Raw genomic sequence first — 19,971 nt, 5'->3', positions numbered from 1 at the left:
GAGACGATTTAAAGGCTTAGACAATTGATAAGAGTGACATCTTTTGACCATTTCAGTGATTTCCTTCCCCCAATTTTGCCACCAAAACTGACGTCCAATTTTCTCTCAAGTGCTGGCAATACCCATGAGGCCACTGATAGGAAGGTCATAAAAATGTTTAAATAACATAGGCCTTAAGGCAGGCGGTACAACAATTTCGGGCTTTTCAGCTGTTTGTGACACATCAGAAAATGTGATTCTTTAACTTCCCGCCCTGGTGTTACTTTGGGTCCCTAGATAAATCCTCAATAATGGTCTTTAGACCAGCATCAAAAATTTGGTGCTCGCGAATATTGACAAATGAAAGAGGGGCATGATGCAGAAAGAGAGAGCTCTGGCAAGCCGTATCAGACTCATTGGGGCAAGATAATGGTCTTTAGACCAGCATCAAAAATTTGGTGCTCGCGAATATTGACAAATGAAAGAGGGGCATGATGCAGAAAAAGAGAGCTCTGGCAAGCCGTATCAGACTCATTGGGGCAAGATAAGCTATCAGCAACACAATTTTGCTTGCCTTTTACGTGATGAATGACAAAGCGAAAGGCGGACAACTTTAAAACCATACGCCCCACTTCCTAACGGCTAAGGATGCTTGAATAGCCTAGTCAAGGCATTATTATCTGTATACAAGTGAAAAGGTTTAAATTGCAAGTATGACCGGAATATTTCAACAGCCCAACAGCAACTCATAGATTCTAGTTCATAAGAGGGCAAGTGTTTTTCATGATCATTGAGCATCCTACTAGCATCAGCAACTGGCTTTAAATGACCATCATAAGATTAATTCCACACTGCTGATGTCAGCAAAGTTGCCTTGGGGGCATACAAGTGAAATTCCTTATCAAAATCTGGCAGAGATAGAACTGGTGGGTTTGTTAAACACTGACGTAAAGCTATCGAAAACACTGACATAAAGCTATCGAAAACACTGACATAAAGCTATCGAAAACACTGACATAAAGTAAGCTAAACAAAAAATGAAAAATAAAACTTTGGAAACAAGTATAATGTATTTGTACGTAACACATAACATATAAATAATATACCTTGCAACAAAAAATCCTTTTACAATTCTATTTTACAAATTGTAAAACGTGAAAATAGAATAGAAACTACATCAGCGTTAATAGCAAGGACGGGTTAGTGCTGGAGATATGGGGGTCTCCGTAGGGTGGCCGAAGGCGTGTGGGTTCGGAGGGCCCCCGCGCAGGAGGTTCTAACCCAAAAGAGACCCCCTATCGAAGGTTCCTATATCCTTTGGGTAGCCCTGACGTCCATTCCGGCTTGCGGGTGGCGTCCCAAATGTGTGGCTCCGTGGTGGGTGGGGAGCCCAGGGGATGAAAAAGTTACGTTTTATGGAAACCATTAATCTTCCTCCAACAAAAACATCCCGTCCTAACCAGGCCGGGGGAGAAAGCTTTTCTGCGCGTCCAGGCGCCACTTCATTATGAAATGTGCAAGGGATAACGAGACTTTCACTAAGGTATCTCCATTCGTCATAAAGCGCTTTTTCTCGTGCTATCTCAAGGGTGACTTGAAATCAGCCGAAAAATAAGGGATGGTACCTTGCTGATAGAGACAGCTGATGACCTACAGAGCGAGAAGCTCTTAGGCCTTAACCCTTCACTGCATGATTTTTTTTAAATTGATGAAATAAATCATAGGTACGTACATTAAGCTTATGTTCATGGAAAAAATAATGAAAAAAATTTTTTCCAAAATTTTGAGTACTAAAGTTGCAAAATAGTAGCCGTTCCATATATGGCACACCATGCAGTGGTCACCCTATTTTATTAGTGCTTTCTAAAGCCTATGTAAAGCACAGATTACCTCTTTAAAAGACTAAATGATATCATATATGCCGGTGATGGCTTTCATGGGCCCCTGGATTACTGATGCATGTGAGCCACTAAATCCTATCCTAAATCCCCCCACCCCTTACTCACTTTAGACGAGATATAGGCACTTTCAGGTTATTTCATACGTAAGTACCTTATATAAGTTTTTTAATACTTGCTTTCAGTCAAATATATAATTGAATCGATTTTTGATCCAGGCCACCAGGCGAATACCCCCACCTGTCTCTCATTGCCGCCGGCCCTGATCATTAGTAATTGTAAGTAAAGGAGAGAAATTATACAAATAGTGTACGACTTGACTTGCAAAGGAAGTCATTCAAGTGTCACCACCAGATCTCGTTCAAATTTGGGTAGGTGATAGGAAATGGTTACCCATGAGATGCAGTTTTTGTTCCGCCACCAACGCTCAATAATTTTCGAGATATTAGTAACGGGAAGTACCAGAAAACTCCTGCATATTATGCACCCCGCAATCCAAATAATGGGCCCTTCTACACCCTCGCTATGATGAAGAGCACTGATGGCGTTTTGTTGTGCTGCGGATTGCATAACTTCATCATTTTTTTTTTCCATCTTTGGATGGAGGATTACTGCCTTTTCCCTCTTGCTTTTGTCTGACTGTGCAAGCAATGTCAGGAATGGTGACCGAGGGAGGACCCCGGCAAAAAGTTATTTTCTTCCCCTTTGCACAGAGTAATCCTCAGCTCAGTTCTGAAGTCTGCTAGAGATGTGTATTTTGCGATATGCTTATGAATGAACATTCATCCATATAATAGCCGTGAGTTGATCACAATGACATCAAGAAGGTGGTAGAATAGTCGAAAGTACCACTTTTTTATTACATTTTAATCCCCCTATTATGCTGTCTAGGAGATCTACTCCTCCCATGTGATGGTTATGTATCATAATCATTTGTGGGCTGTATGTTTTCTTTTTCTCGTGTATTTCTGTTTTTTTTTTTTTTGTTTTCTTTTGTTTTGACTTGATTGAGTGACAGCTGGCCAATGAATTTGAGGGCAGAGTGAAATCTTTGTTATCCATCCATTGCACAGATGACACATCTACACCCTCTTCTGTCGTGGTACATTTTTCTAAAGTTCCACGTCCCTTTTTTCTCAAATCTATTTCCAAAGAGAGCTTCCGACATTGTACTCTGTTTCTTCGTAATGTCCCTAGTGATTCAATTCCTCATTTGCTTACGTAAACCATCAAGGGCAATGATATGTGCTAGTTGTCAAAGAACACCTTATGGTATTTATGTTGTGGAATATAACTCCAGAGACGCACTACTACATTCGCACTTGCACCCAAATAAAGCTCTTCAGCACGCCGATTGGTTTCGTCCCTTTTTTTACAGTATATTACGGTATTTGGAAAGACCTTGAAGGCATTGGATACAAACTTGGGGGAGAACGTCATCTAAAAACCTATGGAGAGATGGGATCAACTAAAAGTTACATAGCATTTACAATGCACCTGTTTACGTTTTGTGCTCGCCAAGCGTAATAAATACTGTAAAATTGAACACAAAAAGGTGCAAGGAGTGTTTCATGTTGGCCAATCTTCTGTTTTAATTCAATGTAACTGAGCCACTGCATCTACAATGTTACGATTAATTATGCCACAAAATTTACTTCTTTTTATCCATCTCGCAGATGAAATAGCTATCTGGTGACGTCACAGGGGTCATCGACGTAATGGGAATGTCGTTCAAAGATATTTGAACTGATTTAATTTGTAGAGGCAGCGTTACACATTGGAGGGGTAGGATAGGAAAAATTAGTACTGTTATCCATAATGGAGTTTGAAGAGTAACATAATATACGCCCATAATAACATAAGCCCACTAGTACCATGAAAAAACCAACTTTGGCAGGTCCATGTAGTCCTCGCCCATCCGAAAAATTGTCAACATTAAATGGCAACAAATATGTGCACTCACTGTTATAATAATTGCCCATGCATAAAAAAATTACTTTTGAATAATTCAAATCAACATTATTTCAGTATTCACTGAGGTACCTCACTTATATGCTTCGGCTACTTGTACACACGGGAAGTACTCTTCAATGGGAAAATAAAGCAAAAACTATGCAGAACAAATATTTCACAGCTATGCAACGAAGTGCACTAAATCACGGTGCTGGTATCAGACCGTCACTATCGAACAAAAAGGTAGCATACATATCAGTAGGCCAGTGACGAAGAAATCACTCGAAAACAAAAAGGACCACCACTGCATGGTGTGCCATATCAGGCACAGATACTTATAACAACTTTTACGCATCAAACAAATACTTTTGTGCTATTCAAACTACCAGAAATATAGTATACACATATCTTATCAATAATTAAATTATTTTGGCTGCCTGTGTTTGCTATAACTACAATTTATAAGAAAATAAAAATGTTAAAAAATTGCAAAAAAAAATTTGACGCATTCACATGGATGTGAGTACATGAAACAATGGTGCTGCAAAGTAGCGGTAGCCATTGGACTTCATGGTTTTCAGCAGACTACAGGCAATAGGGCTTGAAAATTTCAGGCCGGTATCTAGAATAATACCCGCAGTGCAAGCCATTAAATAAGCTGTGCCATATATGGCACACCGTGCAGTGTAGGGTTAAGTTGTTCAACGAGTATGTATGTATATGTCTACAAGAAACTCATTTTAAATCAACAGACAAGGGAATTTTAAAGGGATATAGTATAACTAGGTTGGATGACTTGAGTGGGCGAAGAGCCCAAGGTGGTGTAGCAATAGTGGTTCGGGATACCCTACACACCTCCCGTGTGCGACTAACCACCCCATTCCAGGCTTGGCCGTCACCGTCCATGCACCCACAGAGGTGACGCTGTGCAACATTTACCTCCCAGAAGATGCTCCGGTAAACGACAATAACCTTCATGCCCTCATCCGTCAATTGCCGTGACCCTATATTTTATTGGGTGACTTTAGCGCTCATGATCCTCTGTGGGGCGGCCCTTCTGCCATACGCAACAGAAGGGGACGGATTTTAAGCAGCTTTTTCCGAGATTTTAACCTCTTTTTATTGAATAATGGCGAGAGGACACGCTTTAACTCTTTTAACGGAGAATATTCCTCCATTGATTAGTGCTTATGCACGAGCAGCATTTTTACAAGACTGAAACTGTCTGTCCATACGGATCTCTGTGGTAGTGACCACTTCCCAATTTTAATCAAATCTGACAAGATAAACAATACGGATTTTATCCGCGAGGGCAACTGGATTGTCCACAAAGCCGACTGGTCTGTTTTTAAAAACTCTTTTAATTTCACGTACGATGCTCTTCGGGGCGGAACAAAGAACGTTGAGGAGCTAACCGCTAGCATAGTGGACGCAGCGAAACTTAGTGTCCCCTTATCTAAGGGCGCAATCCGTTGACCAGCGGTACCATGGTGGAATGAGGAATGCGCCGAAGCTATTAAGAAACGGAAACGTGCCCTCCGTATTTTAATAAGTTTCCAACTGCCTCTAATCTTGCCTCATTTCGACGACTCAAAGCAAAAGCTCGACTAATTATAAAGGAGTCAAAGAAGGCCTCCTGGATAAATTATGTATCCTCCATCAACAACAGGACTCCACTAACTCAGGTCTGGAACAAGGTGAGGGCCATATCGGGAGCACGGCATGTTCACGGCCGGCACGGCATCTTTTATTATTATTTAAAAAAATTCATTTCACACACCACCGAAAACAGCACTGTTCGGCCTTTACATCGGGGTTGATAACATTTAACAACCACAAACATCCATGCCCTGGATAAGGGTAACTTACCCAGGCGGGACTCGAACCTCGAACTTCGGGTTGGCAGGCGAGGACTTATCCCCGCCGCCACCGAGGCCGGCAATATTATGTTTCCTGTCACCAAGTTCCACCAAATATCGCCATCCAGCCTTAAGTTGGTCACATATATCATTACCAAACTCTTGCATCTTTAAAGTATACAATGGGGGATAAAGTGACTGTCGTACTTTTATACTTGAATAATGATTTGAGTGGTGCAGGATAACCCATATTGTCGACGCACCCTAGTGAAGTAATTTACTACTCGTCGGCATGAGAGCGACAATAACAATAGGGTGACTACGTAATGTTTTAGATTCTCAATTTATACTTCATATATTTATGTCTTTGCGTTGCATTTATTTAATCTGTTGTATGTCTATTTCAGATAATGATGATAATTTTTAGTACACCTAAGGACGCAATTCGCCATGAAAAAAAGCAATATGGCTATGCCAGGATCTCCCGAATGCCGGTCAGGTATCCTACGAGGTACACCACGAAGCCATCGTCTTACTGGGCAAATTTCAGACCGGCTGAGCCAAATGATTTTTTTCATGGTGAATGTCATCCATGATGTATGTAATTTTGCGCCCGTGCGCGTCACTGCGTACGAAGCTAATTGTTCAATGCAGTGTTTTATAATAATTTTTATTGGTTGTTGTGGTAATATCTTAGGTGTGCTTTGTAAGCCCTGGATTGTCGGGATTATTCAAGGAAATAACTCTGCAAATGTACATGAATGTTGGTGTATTTTGATGCAAATGTCATATTAATGTAGCAATCGTGATAACAGTCATTATAATTATTTAAATAACAGGGTTTTAGAGTTGAATCGCCGAGCATATTTTGGCTGATTTTTTTCCCGTTTCCACGATTGGCACGTCGTGTAGTCTTCTTCTCGTTGATGGGACGTAAGTTCTGACTTAAAGTTGTAATGACGGGCAGCCAACTGGAGCTACAGACAACGCTAATGGAGGTCCGCTGAATATGGTTGTTGAGTTTTGTCATGTATAATCAACAAGTTAACTAAAGTTATGGATGCTTTGTATTTAATTGATTTTGGCGTCATCTTCCTTCTTTCTTTGTTAATTTTGTCATTTCTGTGACTTCGATGAAGAGGTCCTTGGTTACATCCTGGTCAATCGTATCCTGAAAAGAAAGATTATTATTAAGTCAAGTAATAGGCGAAGGAATCTGAAATGGAGTAGAAACATGGACAGGATAGAGGAACAAAGGATTGTGAAAGTGGCACTAGACTATGATCCAACGGGAAAAAGAATGTGTAAAAGTTGGAAGGACAAGCTGGATATAGGTTTAATGAATTATGCTGAGGAAAACATACACTATCCCAGGAAGAAAGGTGGATGATGATACATCTTTTTTAGCGTGTAAAGTAATGTTTTAAATGTTTTGCGTCGTTTAAATTGTAAATTTTTAAATACATTTAAAATAATTAGAAATCTTGGTAACTGATTTTAACGCCTATGTGTAGAAATATGCTGAACCAAGATATTTGGTATAGTGGGAGTTACTGTTTCTTTCGTGATGGGATCCTGCTTATCGATGGCTAAGTTCTAACAACACGTATCTCAAAAATAGCAAATTTTCAGGGGAGCAAAAAACGATTAATTTCTTTTAACTTGTACACTAAATTTAAAACCAAAAGTTCATAGAACTGAAAAAGAAGCATTCATTTACAAATAAAGAGTTGTTCGTTGTTTGTATTTTATTTTTTAATGTTATTACACTTTGTTTAAGATACTCGTCTCAAACCGGCCGAATTTCAGATACGTGTTGTTAGAACTTAGCCATCGTTATGTTTTCTGAGTTGATCGTACACATTTAGTAATAAAGAGGTACCCGAGGGGGCTGAACTCGGGCGGCAGGCTGAAGAGAGAAATTAGCCATCGTTATGTTTTCTGAGTTGATCGTACACATTTAGTAATAAAGAGGTACCCGAGGGGGCTGAACTCGGGCGGCAGGCTGAAGAGAGAATTCCACCCCTTTGTGATGTTTGCGACTCTCCCATTACTGTGAGAAATCTCCTGCCAGTGTGTGAGAAATACCGTTCTGTGCGCCATCGGCTGAACATCGGGGGAGACCTAGGGCACATCCTAGGAGACGACCCTGATAGTATCAGCCGAGTCATTAAGTATTTAATAGAGACTGGGCTAATTAATAGTGTTTAAATTCAAACCTTTTTATAATCTGACTACCCCTTTTATTTCAAAAATTTTATGAATGTTTAAATGTTTTTTATTTATCTTTTAAAAATTTTGATTTTATAGATTGTCAGTGGTGCAAATGACCTTAGTTGTCGAGGCACCCTAAAAACAAAATACTACTGCTACTACTCGGGCGGGAGGAAGTTGCTCAAACCGATTTCAGTAAATTTAGCATTTAAGAATTTGCAGTAGGAGTGCACGCATATCACTAAGAGGTCCCGTTCTTCGCTTCATTAGGGTTGAAGCGTCACAGAAACTAAAGATTGAAGTGATTTAAAGCTCTAACAAAAGCGTGTTCACTTCCAAGAAAGTTTTCCCTTTGCTCCTGGGGGACGAATCGTATTTACAATGTGAGGAACTGCGTCCATCATTTGAGTCTTACTTACCTCTGTACTTATGTGGGTGTAAGTGGGGTCTTCCGCTGCGTTGCTTGGATTGCATTCAGGGCTTGTTTTCGTGTTTTCGGGCTGTCCATATAAACCGTAGTATTTTCTCATCAGTGGAGTTATAAGATCGGGGTGGACAGACGCAGCTTTTTCCTGAGATCTCGTAAACCACGAGACTGCCATACCCACGACCATCGTCAGGAAGAATCCCATGAAGGAGTACCATGTGTAAGAGATCCGATGTATGAACCAGGACTCGTCCTCGTATTCTTCATAGGATGGTGTTGAGGCGGATGTCTCACTGGTGATCATTCCATAGAATATAAAAATTAGGATAAAGATTACACCCTTCCTTTATCTCTGCGCGGTGCATCGACTGTCGCAGACTTGCTGAATGTGGGGAGCGCTTAATGGCATCGAGATTACCACCAATGGGATTGAGCTTCCATTAGACTTAACCGCCATTTAACCGGCTCATAACTATTCTCCGTTATTTTGTCGGTGCTCCACACAGCGCTTTACATCATAACAAGCTAGCATTGTGGTGGGTAACCTGCCTCACCCATTCCAGCTCTTGATATTTTTCACTTGTCCTAACCTTTCGGGCGCGCGTTATTAATTTCTCTGATGGATTAAAGGCAGTTGCCTCCCGTCTATGAGTAAAATATTTTTGCGGCTACCTTTAGCAGTTAGAAGAGCATTGTAATATATGTGATGAGGTCGACCGTTATGTATTCGACCCCAGTCCATATTTAAAAAAATATTTTGTAGCATTTTCTTAAAAACTTGTTGTATTTGTCTATATTATTTGTGTAAAATGTCGAACCAAACGGGTAAGGCTTAAGTAAATCGGAGCGGCCGAAGTGGCAACAGAATGCACCCTTCTATGGAATGGAATTGGGCCTCCGCAATGCAATAGTCTGGAGTGACCCTAAAGCAACAGCTTTTCATCTAATTATAATTTTTGTGCCACTTGACTCTCGTATTCTCAATCTTTATGTTCGGAACCGAGGCATGTGTTCCGTCTTTCGTGAACACTTCCCTGTGTGACTTCCTTTTTAATTTAGAATTTCTTGTAATTCACCATTGGGTCGTCTGTCGCCTATTTGGCTGCTAATTTTGGAGATCAAGATCTTGTAGCAGTAGCTACATCATCGGCGAATAGTGTCACACTTTGGTTTTGCCCAAACTTTTTCGGAAGGTCAGCCAAAAATAGATGACGAAGAATCTGACCAAGTATTGATTCTTTGGGGAGACCCTCGATCGTAATAAAGTAGTTCTCAAGTATTAATATTATATAATATGTTATATTATGGTGCGTAATGCCTTGCGATTTGATTCCTGATAAAGCTTAAATACACGCGGAACCGTGTTGACACAATTTTTTTTAATTCCGCGCAATCTATTGTATTTTTTATACCGCGGTATTTTTGTCGTGCGTTAAATATCCTGGAAAATGATTCTTAGATGTAAGCTACCGAGGGGAGACTCAAAGCCGCATCTTCGGTTTGGCCCGCGATTGACGCCGTGCGAAAATAACTTGAGTATTACTGGATTGAAAACTATTACTCATTCACTATGCGCGTGTTTTTTCAAGTCATTTTGCGTTAGAAGAAATTATAAAAAATATGCCTTATTTGAGATTGTTAATTTACCTGAGATTGTCGACAGTATGAGAAATTTTGCTCTATGAAGTCCTCAAGTAATATGTTTCAATATGAGTTTTTTTAGTTTATACAAAAACCAAGTAGCGGTGATAAAATCAGGGCCCAGCTATGAAGAAGCAAGAATTAGGAAAGGAGTGCGACAAGGCTGTTCATTGTCACCCGAAATTTTCAACGTTTACATTGAGAAAGCCATTAATGAAATCAAAGAAAAGGCATTGGGAGTGAATATCCATGGAGAAAAAATTAGCATGCTAAGATATGCCGATGGCATAGCTGCTATAGCAGAAACAGAGAAGGATTTGAAAAATATTCTGGTTATTATGGGTAGGGTAATTAGTAAATATCAACTGAAAATAAGCACGAAGAAAACCAAGATATTAGTATGCAGCAGAAGAGAAGAAGTCAAGACTAACATTAAAATAGGGAAGCAAAAACTGATGAAGGTTGATGAATTCAGTTATTTGGGAAGCAAGATAACTAGGGACGGGAGAAGTAAGAAAGAAATTATCAGCAGAATATCTCAGGCGAAGAGAGCATTCCACCAAACCTGCTTACAGCGAGAAACTTAAATATGGAAGTAAAGAAACAATTTATAAGAACCTACATTTTGAGTAGGCTCCTATACGGAAGTGAGGCATGGACAATGACCGCCGCGGAGAAAGCAAGGATAGAGGCCTTCGAAATGTGGTGCTACAGAAGAATGATGAAGATCAAATGGATCGACCGAGTTAGTAACGAGGAAGTCCTAGGAAGAGCAGGAGAGAAGAGGAGCCTCATGAAAACCTTAACAAGAAGACGGAACAACCTTATACGCCACATCTTGAGACATGATGGCCTGATGAAGACGATCGTCGTAGGACAAGTGGAAGGAAAGAACGGAAAAGGGAGACCTCGTACAAAATATATGGAACAAGTAAAGAGAGATGTGAAGGAGAAGAAATACATAGGTGTGAAAAGATTAGCTGATAGGAGAATTTAGTGGAGAGCTGCGTCATACCAATCCTAGGATTGTTGACCAGTGATGATGATGATGAAGAGTTTTTTTATAGTTACTGAATTTGTTATACTTACAAGGAAGAGTATTCTTCATCAAATGTGCTGTTGATATTTTCAAGTGCTGGGCAGCCAGCGGTACTCATGGGCTTCACTGGCAGTTTGACTTTTCCCGATGAAATCCGATATTGGGATGATATAACAATCCAGCCCATCGCTAGTAAGCCAATATACCCTCCTGCCAATGTACCCTGTGGGAATAAGGTTTATATTAATTTACTCGACTAAAGACTGAGTTGATTGTATGCTAACGAATCCTAACAAGAAAGCTAAATCACTATCAGAGGCCCCACAAGATGCGATTTTTGGAGGTTTTTTGAATTCCACTTATGGTTTAGTGTTATTTTGTTGAAAATGCTATCCAGGTTACGGCTGGTATACCGTAGAACCATAAGTGTGTATTGGTATTGAAATTAATGGTTTACTGAGTATGCTTATAATAGTGATAGTGCCATCACGTTTGAGGTTGGTCAATGTTGAGTTGTCACGCGTTTCGCTATCAGGGTAATATTCCGACTACTTTTTTTGGACGCCACGCTAGCGGTAATCTTTTGGTTGGTGATGGTTTGCTCACAACGAGAAAAAACAGAGTAAGTGAAGAGGAAGTTCAACAAGTTCCAAGCTATATTGAACTTCCTTTAAAAAGCATTGTGATATTGCTGTATATTTTTAGAAATGACATTTAAAAATGCATAAGGCTGCGAAGGAAAAGTGAAGTGTGACTTAAGTTTAAATTTTTATTGAAAAAACCTGGAATTCACTGCGCAATTATGGCCATCATTTTTATATGTTTATTCGCTTCAATTATGGTGGAATTACGCTGCTTTCATTTGTTTTTTTTCTTCTGACACATCCCATGTTCGCGTCGCATATTCGAGGTGCGGAACTACGAGTGCGAATTCGCTCCTCTTTTTCTACGCTATTTCTCAATTTGCTTCGTCTGTTTCATCAATGTAATCTAGTTATTGATTTTCAACCCACTTACCTTTGTTGGATCTGCCTGAAATTTCGGCACGGATCAGAACCAGATAGCAATGCATTCTTACTAGGGATGTGCGAGTACTCGAAAATTCGAGTCGAGTGTTTGGTAGGCGCTATCATGAAATTCATGCAATAATATTATTAATTTCAAAGTCGATAAGTCGTTCTAATGCCTTAGCGTGTGAGTTTAAGCTTTTGTATACGCGGCAGTCAACCACTATACTATTCGACGTGGGTGTCGAATACCTTTCCATCAGCCTTAGCGGCCGACCGTCTTCCGTCTTGGCGGTGTAATCGCAGTGGACCGCTGCATAAGACATACTTCCTTATAAAATACTTCTTTACCCTACCATACAATATTTATTCAAATGCTGAGAGAATACGTAAAAGTTGTTTGGATTTCTATGGAAAAGATGCGACTAGTAGGTTTAAGAAGACAATTCCTGTTTCTACCGGCATTTGACGTCACATCTTCATCATCTTGTAGCCTTTTTGAGTATTAAGTAAATTTTTTGGGACTACAAAACTAAATCTAAGTTCTATAGTTCGTTCGCGTCGTTCACCTAAATTTTATGGTGATCCAAGATCCATAAAAATCGTTGATATAACTTTTAATAAAAATTCCCAAGGTTCTCAAATGTTGCAACTTCGGCAAGAAAGTACTTTTCCAGCCACAAAAGTGTGTTGCGGAAGACAATTTTCTGCCGGCAGTGATAATGTAACATGGATACGTCGAAACCTGCTGCCTTAGCATATAGAGCAATTAGCTTTTCTTTAAGAGAATTTGAAAGGATCAAATATTGCATCATTCTGTCAAGTACATAATCTTTATTAAATTTATACAAATATATTGCCCAGGCCTCTTCTGAGAAGTTTACGTACACGCATTTATTAAATTTACGACATATAACTAGAGGTATATTCATTTCATTTGTGGAATGTTTCTTATGGAACTGTTTAAGAGACATTTATTACCATTCATCTCCTAATTTCGACACAATTTTTAGATCACGTTAGGCATTCAGAATATACAATTCACAAGGGGATCGGTAAAATGAGGAGATATCGGAACATGCGTATTGCCTAGTTGAGGATTTGCCAGACTCGATTCGATACTCGCGAGTAGTTTTCAACTCGATTCGAGATCAAAAAGTACTACGCGCCCATCCCTATTTTTACTCCATTACAAGGTCTTCAGAGGCAGTATTAGCCACCTTTTCCGACAGTTAACATTTTTACTAATCAGCTTTAAGGGAAGTATTATTGATTTCATTCTTTATATCTACAGTAGGTGCCATTTGGCGCTACGGTAAACGTGTCTGCCTAGCCACCAGAGGTTTACAGGTTCGACTCTTTGAAAATTCGATTGTTTTCCTTATATTTTCAACTTTATTTACAAATTGACTGCCCGTTTTCCATATGTTTATGCTTTGTTATCCCGCTTTTTATACCAGGAAGATTTTGGTTGACGTATAGACCTCAATAGTGTAAAATAAGGCTTGTACTCATTTCTAGTAAACCTAATCAGTGAGTTTTTTTAATACATTTTTTCGCTCTTACGTTCGAAATCTTCCCCACATGCTTGTTTTGACGTCGGTAGAGGATAGGGTCTTAAATTTTAGTCCTCACCTTTGTGTTCGTCCATGGGAAGAACATACCAAGGGCGAAGAGGGCGAGAAGCGGGCCACTTGTGATTCCAGAAAAACTAGCGGACAGCTGTAATGGAAAATAAAGACGAGTCAAGTGAAGAAATTGTACCTTACCATGGCGGAAATATTCCGTATTTCATTTCGTAAAAAAAATGCAAATGATATCCAAGATTAATATTGCACAGTCTATTTGTAGCAGTAGAGGTAACTACGATTGTGATTTATCCTTTGAATTTGTTGACCTTCTGGGGTTTTGAGTGCTTCCACGAAGAACGTGGCACCTGAATACATTTGTGCTGCCGTTCGCAAAAATTATATTAAAACAATTTTCCCAACCATATTACATTGCGGCAGCGTGCGAATTGTATAATTTCGTCGGTTTTTTTTCGATTTGCTCTTTTTAGCTGTTTGAATATTGAAGCCCATGGTTATTTCAGACGGGTGTAATTTTTTATGGAATTTTATAAATATTTTTTTATTTTTACCGTTGCGTTCTATAGTGTGGTGTCATGTGTTGTTCTTTTTAATTATATTAATTTTTATTTTTGTCCATGTAAATGGGGAAACATTTTTTGGCCTCACTGATTATTATTCTTATAAAAATAGAGTCGTGAAATTACGCAAAACTTGCCGTGTTGGCTTCTTTGATTCCTGGACGAGAAGTTAATTGTTCCGTTTTCGGAATTGCTGCCGCGTAGTTATTGTTATTCATACAACGACAAAGTAGTGTCTGAACATGGCCGACGTCCATTCCATACATTTTGATCGAATGTAAGTTCGGAACCGAGAGAGGAGACTCTTCCATCCCGAGGTTCGAGAGGCAGTCGAAGTTGAAAAATGCAAATACTGCTTCAACAGAGAAGTGGTACTGCTGTTATAGTCGATAGTGAGGGAAGTAGGCAAAAAGTGGTAGTGTTAAAATCCCTTAATGATTAAAAAATTTCACTTTGTTTTTCCACATATACTTTATTAAGACGCGACCATGGTTTCGACGCACTGCGTCATCATCTGGCGATGAGTACAATGAAAATTCTCCTTATATATAAACCAGAGTAGTGGGGGGGTAATAAAGAGGTAGGGGGAGGTTGGGTTTTCCCTGGTTGTAAAGCCAAGGGGATTTGAGAGGATGGGGAGGTAGGAAGGGTCGATGCACCCAAGCTGACTAAGAGCAGTGAAAGGTGGGCAAGGAGTGAGAGGTAGGGGAGAGAGGGAAGAATACAAAGGACATTAACCGAGTACAAAATTTTCCATGTTTATGAGCATAGGCGGGGATGGGAGTGGGTGACGATTGAGGGAAAAGGAGAAGGGGAAAAGGAAACCACTAATGTGTGAGGGTATGGGGTTGATGGAAGAGGGAGAGGTTGAGGAGCGGGGAACGGGAAGTATACAGAAGGTCATTAACAATATCACCATTGGATCTTACACATTTTAAAATTTCCACTTGCTCTAAGGTATCCAGCCTGGGGCCTTTTCTTTCACAATGCAAGATTTCCAAGGAAAAATCACTCGTGTGGCCTTTGTCTAACAGGTGTTTAGCGAAGTTGGAGTTGGCATTTTTATGTTTAAAACACGCAACGTGTTCTTTTAGTCTTTCCCTGGATTTCCGGCCAGTTTGTCCAATATACACTGCAGAACACTCGCACTTAAGTTTGTAAACACCACTTTTTTCTAGAATTGGGATGACGTCTTTGGATTTTGAGAAAAAACTCCTTAGATTATACTTATTATAGAAGGCAGGTCTGATGTGATTTTTGGGAGGGATTTGGCGGCTAATAGGGACAAATTTCCCAAGTATGGAAATTTCCTCCATTTATCTGCACTGTCACTTTGTGGAGGGGTTCCGTAAATGGATTTTATGGACATTCTTTGTATTTTTCTCCGATAAAGCTTATCAAGTCCTCTCGTTCTTTTCGAAAAAGCATGGCCCAAAAACATGGCTAGCTGCTATGGACGCCATTACACCACATCTGTTTAAAGACCGCTCACGCCGTGCCTTGGGATTACTTGTTGCCCAATATCGCGCGTGGGTTGAAAAGACAGCATCATTTAAAAAAATTGCTTCGTCCGAAAACATAAGCTGAATCATTAAAGCAATGCTTGAATTTCATTTTTAATTTAGATACCTCATATAAGTTGATATTATATTATCAAAAGACATGAAGAGCAAATAAAAATGACATAAAACAACAGAATGAATAAGACACTAACCTGAAATGTGAACATAGGGTTTTCATTGAGCTTGTCAATCATCCAGTTGCAGAAATTGGTTCGATGGTCACGGTCTCCTTCACGAAGCTCTTGCACCATTCTCACTTTATAATGCTTCAAGTTTAGAATTTTTAAAGCCCGTTGTAACAGATCTGGAAATGTCCAATGAAAGTGCGCGGCGGCGGATGGATCTTGATGGAGATGCCAAGACTGAAGCCACAACTGCGTTTTTGTGCTTTGATAAGATTGTTGGGTGCCCTTTACAATTCCTCTTAAGATGTTCCACGTTGTAACAATTTCCCTTCCTAAATTTGTCTTATAACCTGTGGACCACTGTTCTTCTAAGGCGAACACCATGCTCAAAGAAAATTTTACGAATCGTTTTGATAACTGACTTACCGTTTAATATGTAAGTCTCGATTATATCCGCCCGGATTGCGGGAGTAAGACTCTTCGTGGTGGTTCTTTCCATCATGACTAACAACGAACTAATGCCAAAGAGACATGCAGTTGAAGAATTTCCCAAATGGGCAGCATTGTTGCTGAGGCAAGGTGGTTTGCATGAAAATACTTTAAAATAAGTCAAACAGTTTTTGAGACACACAATAAGGTCAATGTGTAACTTTGTAACATATGTAGGGTAACCTCTTGATATGTAGACAGCACCATACCGTAGAAAAACTTTTAAAACCTATTGTCTGTCACGGTAGTTGTCCTGATATTCCCGCTCAATATTCTATGACATTTGACTCCTATATATCCATCGGAGGTCAAAAACTAACAAGATGGATATGTCTATCGCTACTTGAAAACCTTCCCGTTAGCGGGTCGATTTCCTGGATATTTTTGCGCACACCTCCGTGAATGTTGACCACCTTATGACCTCATGAGGTTAAAACCTTAACAAAATGGATACTATGTGTACTACGCAACTCACTTCGTCACCCTTTGGTTGGAGACATTAGTTTCCTTGATGTATCAAATCATGCCTTTATGACCTTTGACCCCCATTGTGACCATCGGAGGTGAACAAAATCAATTTTCGGTTTCCTCGTGTCCGAAAACCTAAGAATTGACATCTTGGTCAATGTAATTCAGACTTTTTTCTATCTTGATTTTTTTTTTACATTGAAACCCCATAAGGAAAATTCAAAATTTTAGTTTGGGCCCGCATTGTGAGGTCAAAAGGTCAAAATTGTAAAATTTTGCTTGCTTTCAACAAAATTTAGGACCTTTCCCCTTAATTATGCCAATTTTCAAGCATATTGCTCGAAGGAAGTTACTAAAATTAGACGTCAAAAATGACACACGACCCTTGGGACAGCCTGTATATCATGTAGGTTTATGCGAAAAAGGTGTTTGACTTAAGTCGAACAAGTTGTCTTGATACCATACATTTCGTGTGACTGAGCTTTTAACTCAGTATGACCGTGAGAAGTCAAATAAGAGGACCTTGCTAATAACATTATCACCTATATAAAACTTTGGACCGGCATGATGGTGGCCCAGATAGTTCGAAGCATACCGCTTTTACCTTTGACCCACGTGTGACTAAAGAGGTGCAAGTTAACAATACGGTAATGTGTAATTATATACCATTGAATTGGATACCCTTCAAAACCTATGTATAAATAGTTCGGATAGTCTTTCTATTTTTCCACCCCCAACGGCCTTTGAGGAAATTTTTGGTGAATTTTTGGGATTTGTGTGTCCCATACGCGAAACCCATGGAAATAGCATTCTCACCTAGAGATTCAGAAGTTTTCTATCTTGAAATTATTAACATTGAAAACCATTAACGCAAATTTTGATTTTGTACTTCGACCCACATTATGGGGTTAAGAGTTCAAAATTCTGTTCACATTCACTAAAACATACAATCTTTCCTGAAGTTTGTGTCGTATTTCATTATAATGCCATAAAATGCAGTGTCTTAAATTACATATCGAGAACGACATACTAGTATAATATGACTGTAAGTACTTGGAACCAAAAGTTGTTGTTTTAGACCTGAATAACGGCGCCCAGGTTCTCGACGACGAACACCATGGCGACGCAGATCACTCCGAGGACGGCGCAGATGATCTTCATGATCGTGGAAGACCTCTCCTCCGTCGGCTTCTCTTTCATCAGTGGTAGGATGAAGTCCTCGAAAATCACCCCGGACATGGCATTCAGACCCGTGGACATGGTGCTAAGCAGGGGATAGAAATACAAATATATAATGCGCAAATGATAATTTTGTCGCAGTATGCAGTTTTGTTCGGGTCATCTACATTGTGAGGAGTGGGGTCGTTAAGTCAGATCTAAGAAAACAAACCATTGAGAGAAGTCAGAAAAATTAAGGAAATCCAATAACTTGTATGCAAAAAAAGTTTAGTTCATCGATATAAATTCGTGAATAGCTACAGAAGCAGGCAACGTGTGGGAAAATTGGGAAAGTACAGGTCTCTATATTTTTCAAACTTAACCGCATTTGACAAAATAAATCTATTGAACTAGCTCCTTCACCTACACAATTCTTTCGATAAAAGGAAATATAAGGCACGGCGAAACAATCTTTTTAATTCAGGCAATCTCTCACAACTTTAAAATGTATGAACGAAAATGTTGCCACCCACTTAATGAGTGGGTGACGTCGTTAGATTTTCCATTTCATTTGCTCGTTCAGGGAGAACCACTCAATGAGGGAAAGAATTGCTCGCTAGAATGTTTTGTACAACGGACCACGTGAGGCCTACCTTATTGCTGCAAATCAAACATGTCGGGCTACCACTTGATGCATTTAAAACATTCTATGTGCAGTAAATTAGAGTATAGTGTGGAATGTACGTCGTCGGTGTGTTATCCATTCATGGGGACATACCTTAGTGCAGCGCTGGACACGCCGGCCATGAAGAGACCAGGGAGTCCCTTGATATAACCAGTGACGTCCATGACGTAGTAAGGCAGCACTTGGTCGGGAGCGTTCACTCTCTGGAAAAGAAGTGTTACTTACCATGAGGATTATTATTTTCACGGGTCATGCTGAGTTAACTTGTCAAGTGGATGGGGTGATCACGCACGCACAGTTTTAATTTATTTTGTAAAAGCCTGGATCCTAGTTGCACGTTGAATGTCCTCTAAACACTTTCCATTAAATGCATTAGAGTTTTATCACTGTTGGTGTAGTGCTGGCAATACTAACCTTGCTGGAGATGAGGTCACAGTTGTGGTATGTGGCGTAGATCAGCAGTCCAGAGTAGCAGCTCATCGACATCAGAAGCATGGCGCCGACCCAGTACATAACTAGCATTCTTGAAAAATAGAGAAAATAATGTATCTGTGTCGGTTGATTTTAATTCTTATTTAATCTGATGGTGATTACCTAATGTTAATGCGTGAATGCAGATAGGAAGCGAATGTCTGCGATCGCTTTTCTGTCTCTAACTGAACAATAGGGTTAAATTAATATCAGAAGATACACTTGCACTGTAGAGACTGGAAAATTAGGGACACTGGACTCTGACCTCAAATCGCAATTATTGAAAGAATTTGGTTGAATATTAGTTAAAATAATAAAAAGATAACAACGATATTTTAAAATACGTATTCAATAAAAATTGGATTCAAATTTTTATAAAGAAAGAAAGAAAAACATACATACAGTATGTAGTATTCATGAAAAATTCCCGCATTTTTCCTAACAGAAGACTATGCCAGATTTATCAAAGCCTGCCGAAACATAATAACTATCAGTACTCCGGAAATTTTATTTCCTCTCCTGAAAATCTATCTATGTTGCTTGATTTTGACTTTTACACCACCGACAAATATAATTAGCATTTAAACTGTAGTAAAATAGCCCAATACTCCATTTAACCCCAGGTTGTTTCCAAGAATTCCACCAAGAGAAAAAAGAATTCTCTGCTCTCCAACCTCTGCATCAGCCTCAATTCATAGCATATAATTTATATCTTACAAAAGGATGTTAAAAACCTTAAGTGTTTCTAATTTTTATTATATTTGTAGTATTTATTTATATTATCTAATAATTATTGGTGTTCTGAGGCGAGACAGGATCGATGCTTGGGAACCGATGATCCTTTGAT

General features: G+C 39.5%; 1 protein-coding gene across 1 annotated transcript in view; it reads right to left on the bottom strand.

The window, feature by feature from the left end:
* Nucleotides 1-6,443: 6,443 nt before the first annotated feature.
* The window catches only part of LOC124164392, a 78,571-nt gene continuing 65,043 nt past the window's right edge, over nucleotides 6,444-19,971 (bottom strand). The window contains exons 27-33 of the mRNA XM_046541716.1: nucleotides 19,068-19,176; nucleotides 18,747-18,856; nucleotides 17,891-18,074; nucleotides 13,653-13,739; nucleotides 11,061-11,233; nucleotides 8,323-8,623; nucleotides 6,444-6,860 (exon numbers count right to left, since the gene is read on the bottom strand). Of these exons, the coding sequence (XP_046397672.1) occupies nucleotides 6,777-6,860; nucleotides 8,323-8,623; nucleotides 11,061-11,233; nucleotides 13,653-13,739; nucleotides 17,891-18,074; nucleotides 18,747-18,856; nucleotides 19,068-19,176 (1,048 nt within the window). The 3' untranslated portion in view covers nucleotides 6,444-6,776. The remainder of the gene's footprint in view (nucleotides 6,861-8,322; nucleotides 8,624-11,060; nucleotides 11,234-13,652; nucleotides 13,740-17,890; nucleotides 18,075-18,746; nucleotides 18,857-19,067; nucleotides 19,177-19,971) is intronic.

This window comes from Ischnura elegans, chromosome 8 (assembly GCF_921293095.1).
Source record: "Ischnura elegans chromosome 8, ioIscEleg1.1, whole genome shotgun sequence".
NCBI lineage: Eukaryota > Metazoa > Arthropoda > Insecta > Odonata > Coenagrionidae > Ischnura > Ischnura elegans.
The sequence above is the reverse complement of the archived record's forward strand: the minus strand, read 5'-3'. Positions and strand labels throughout refer to the sequence as shown.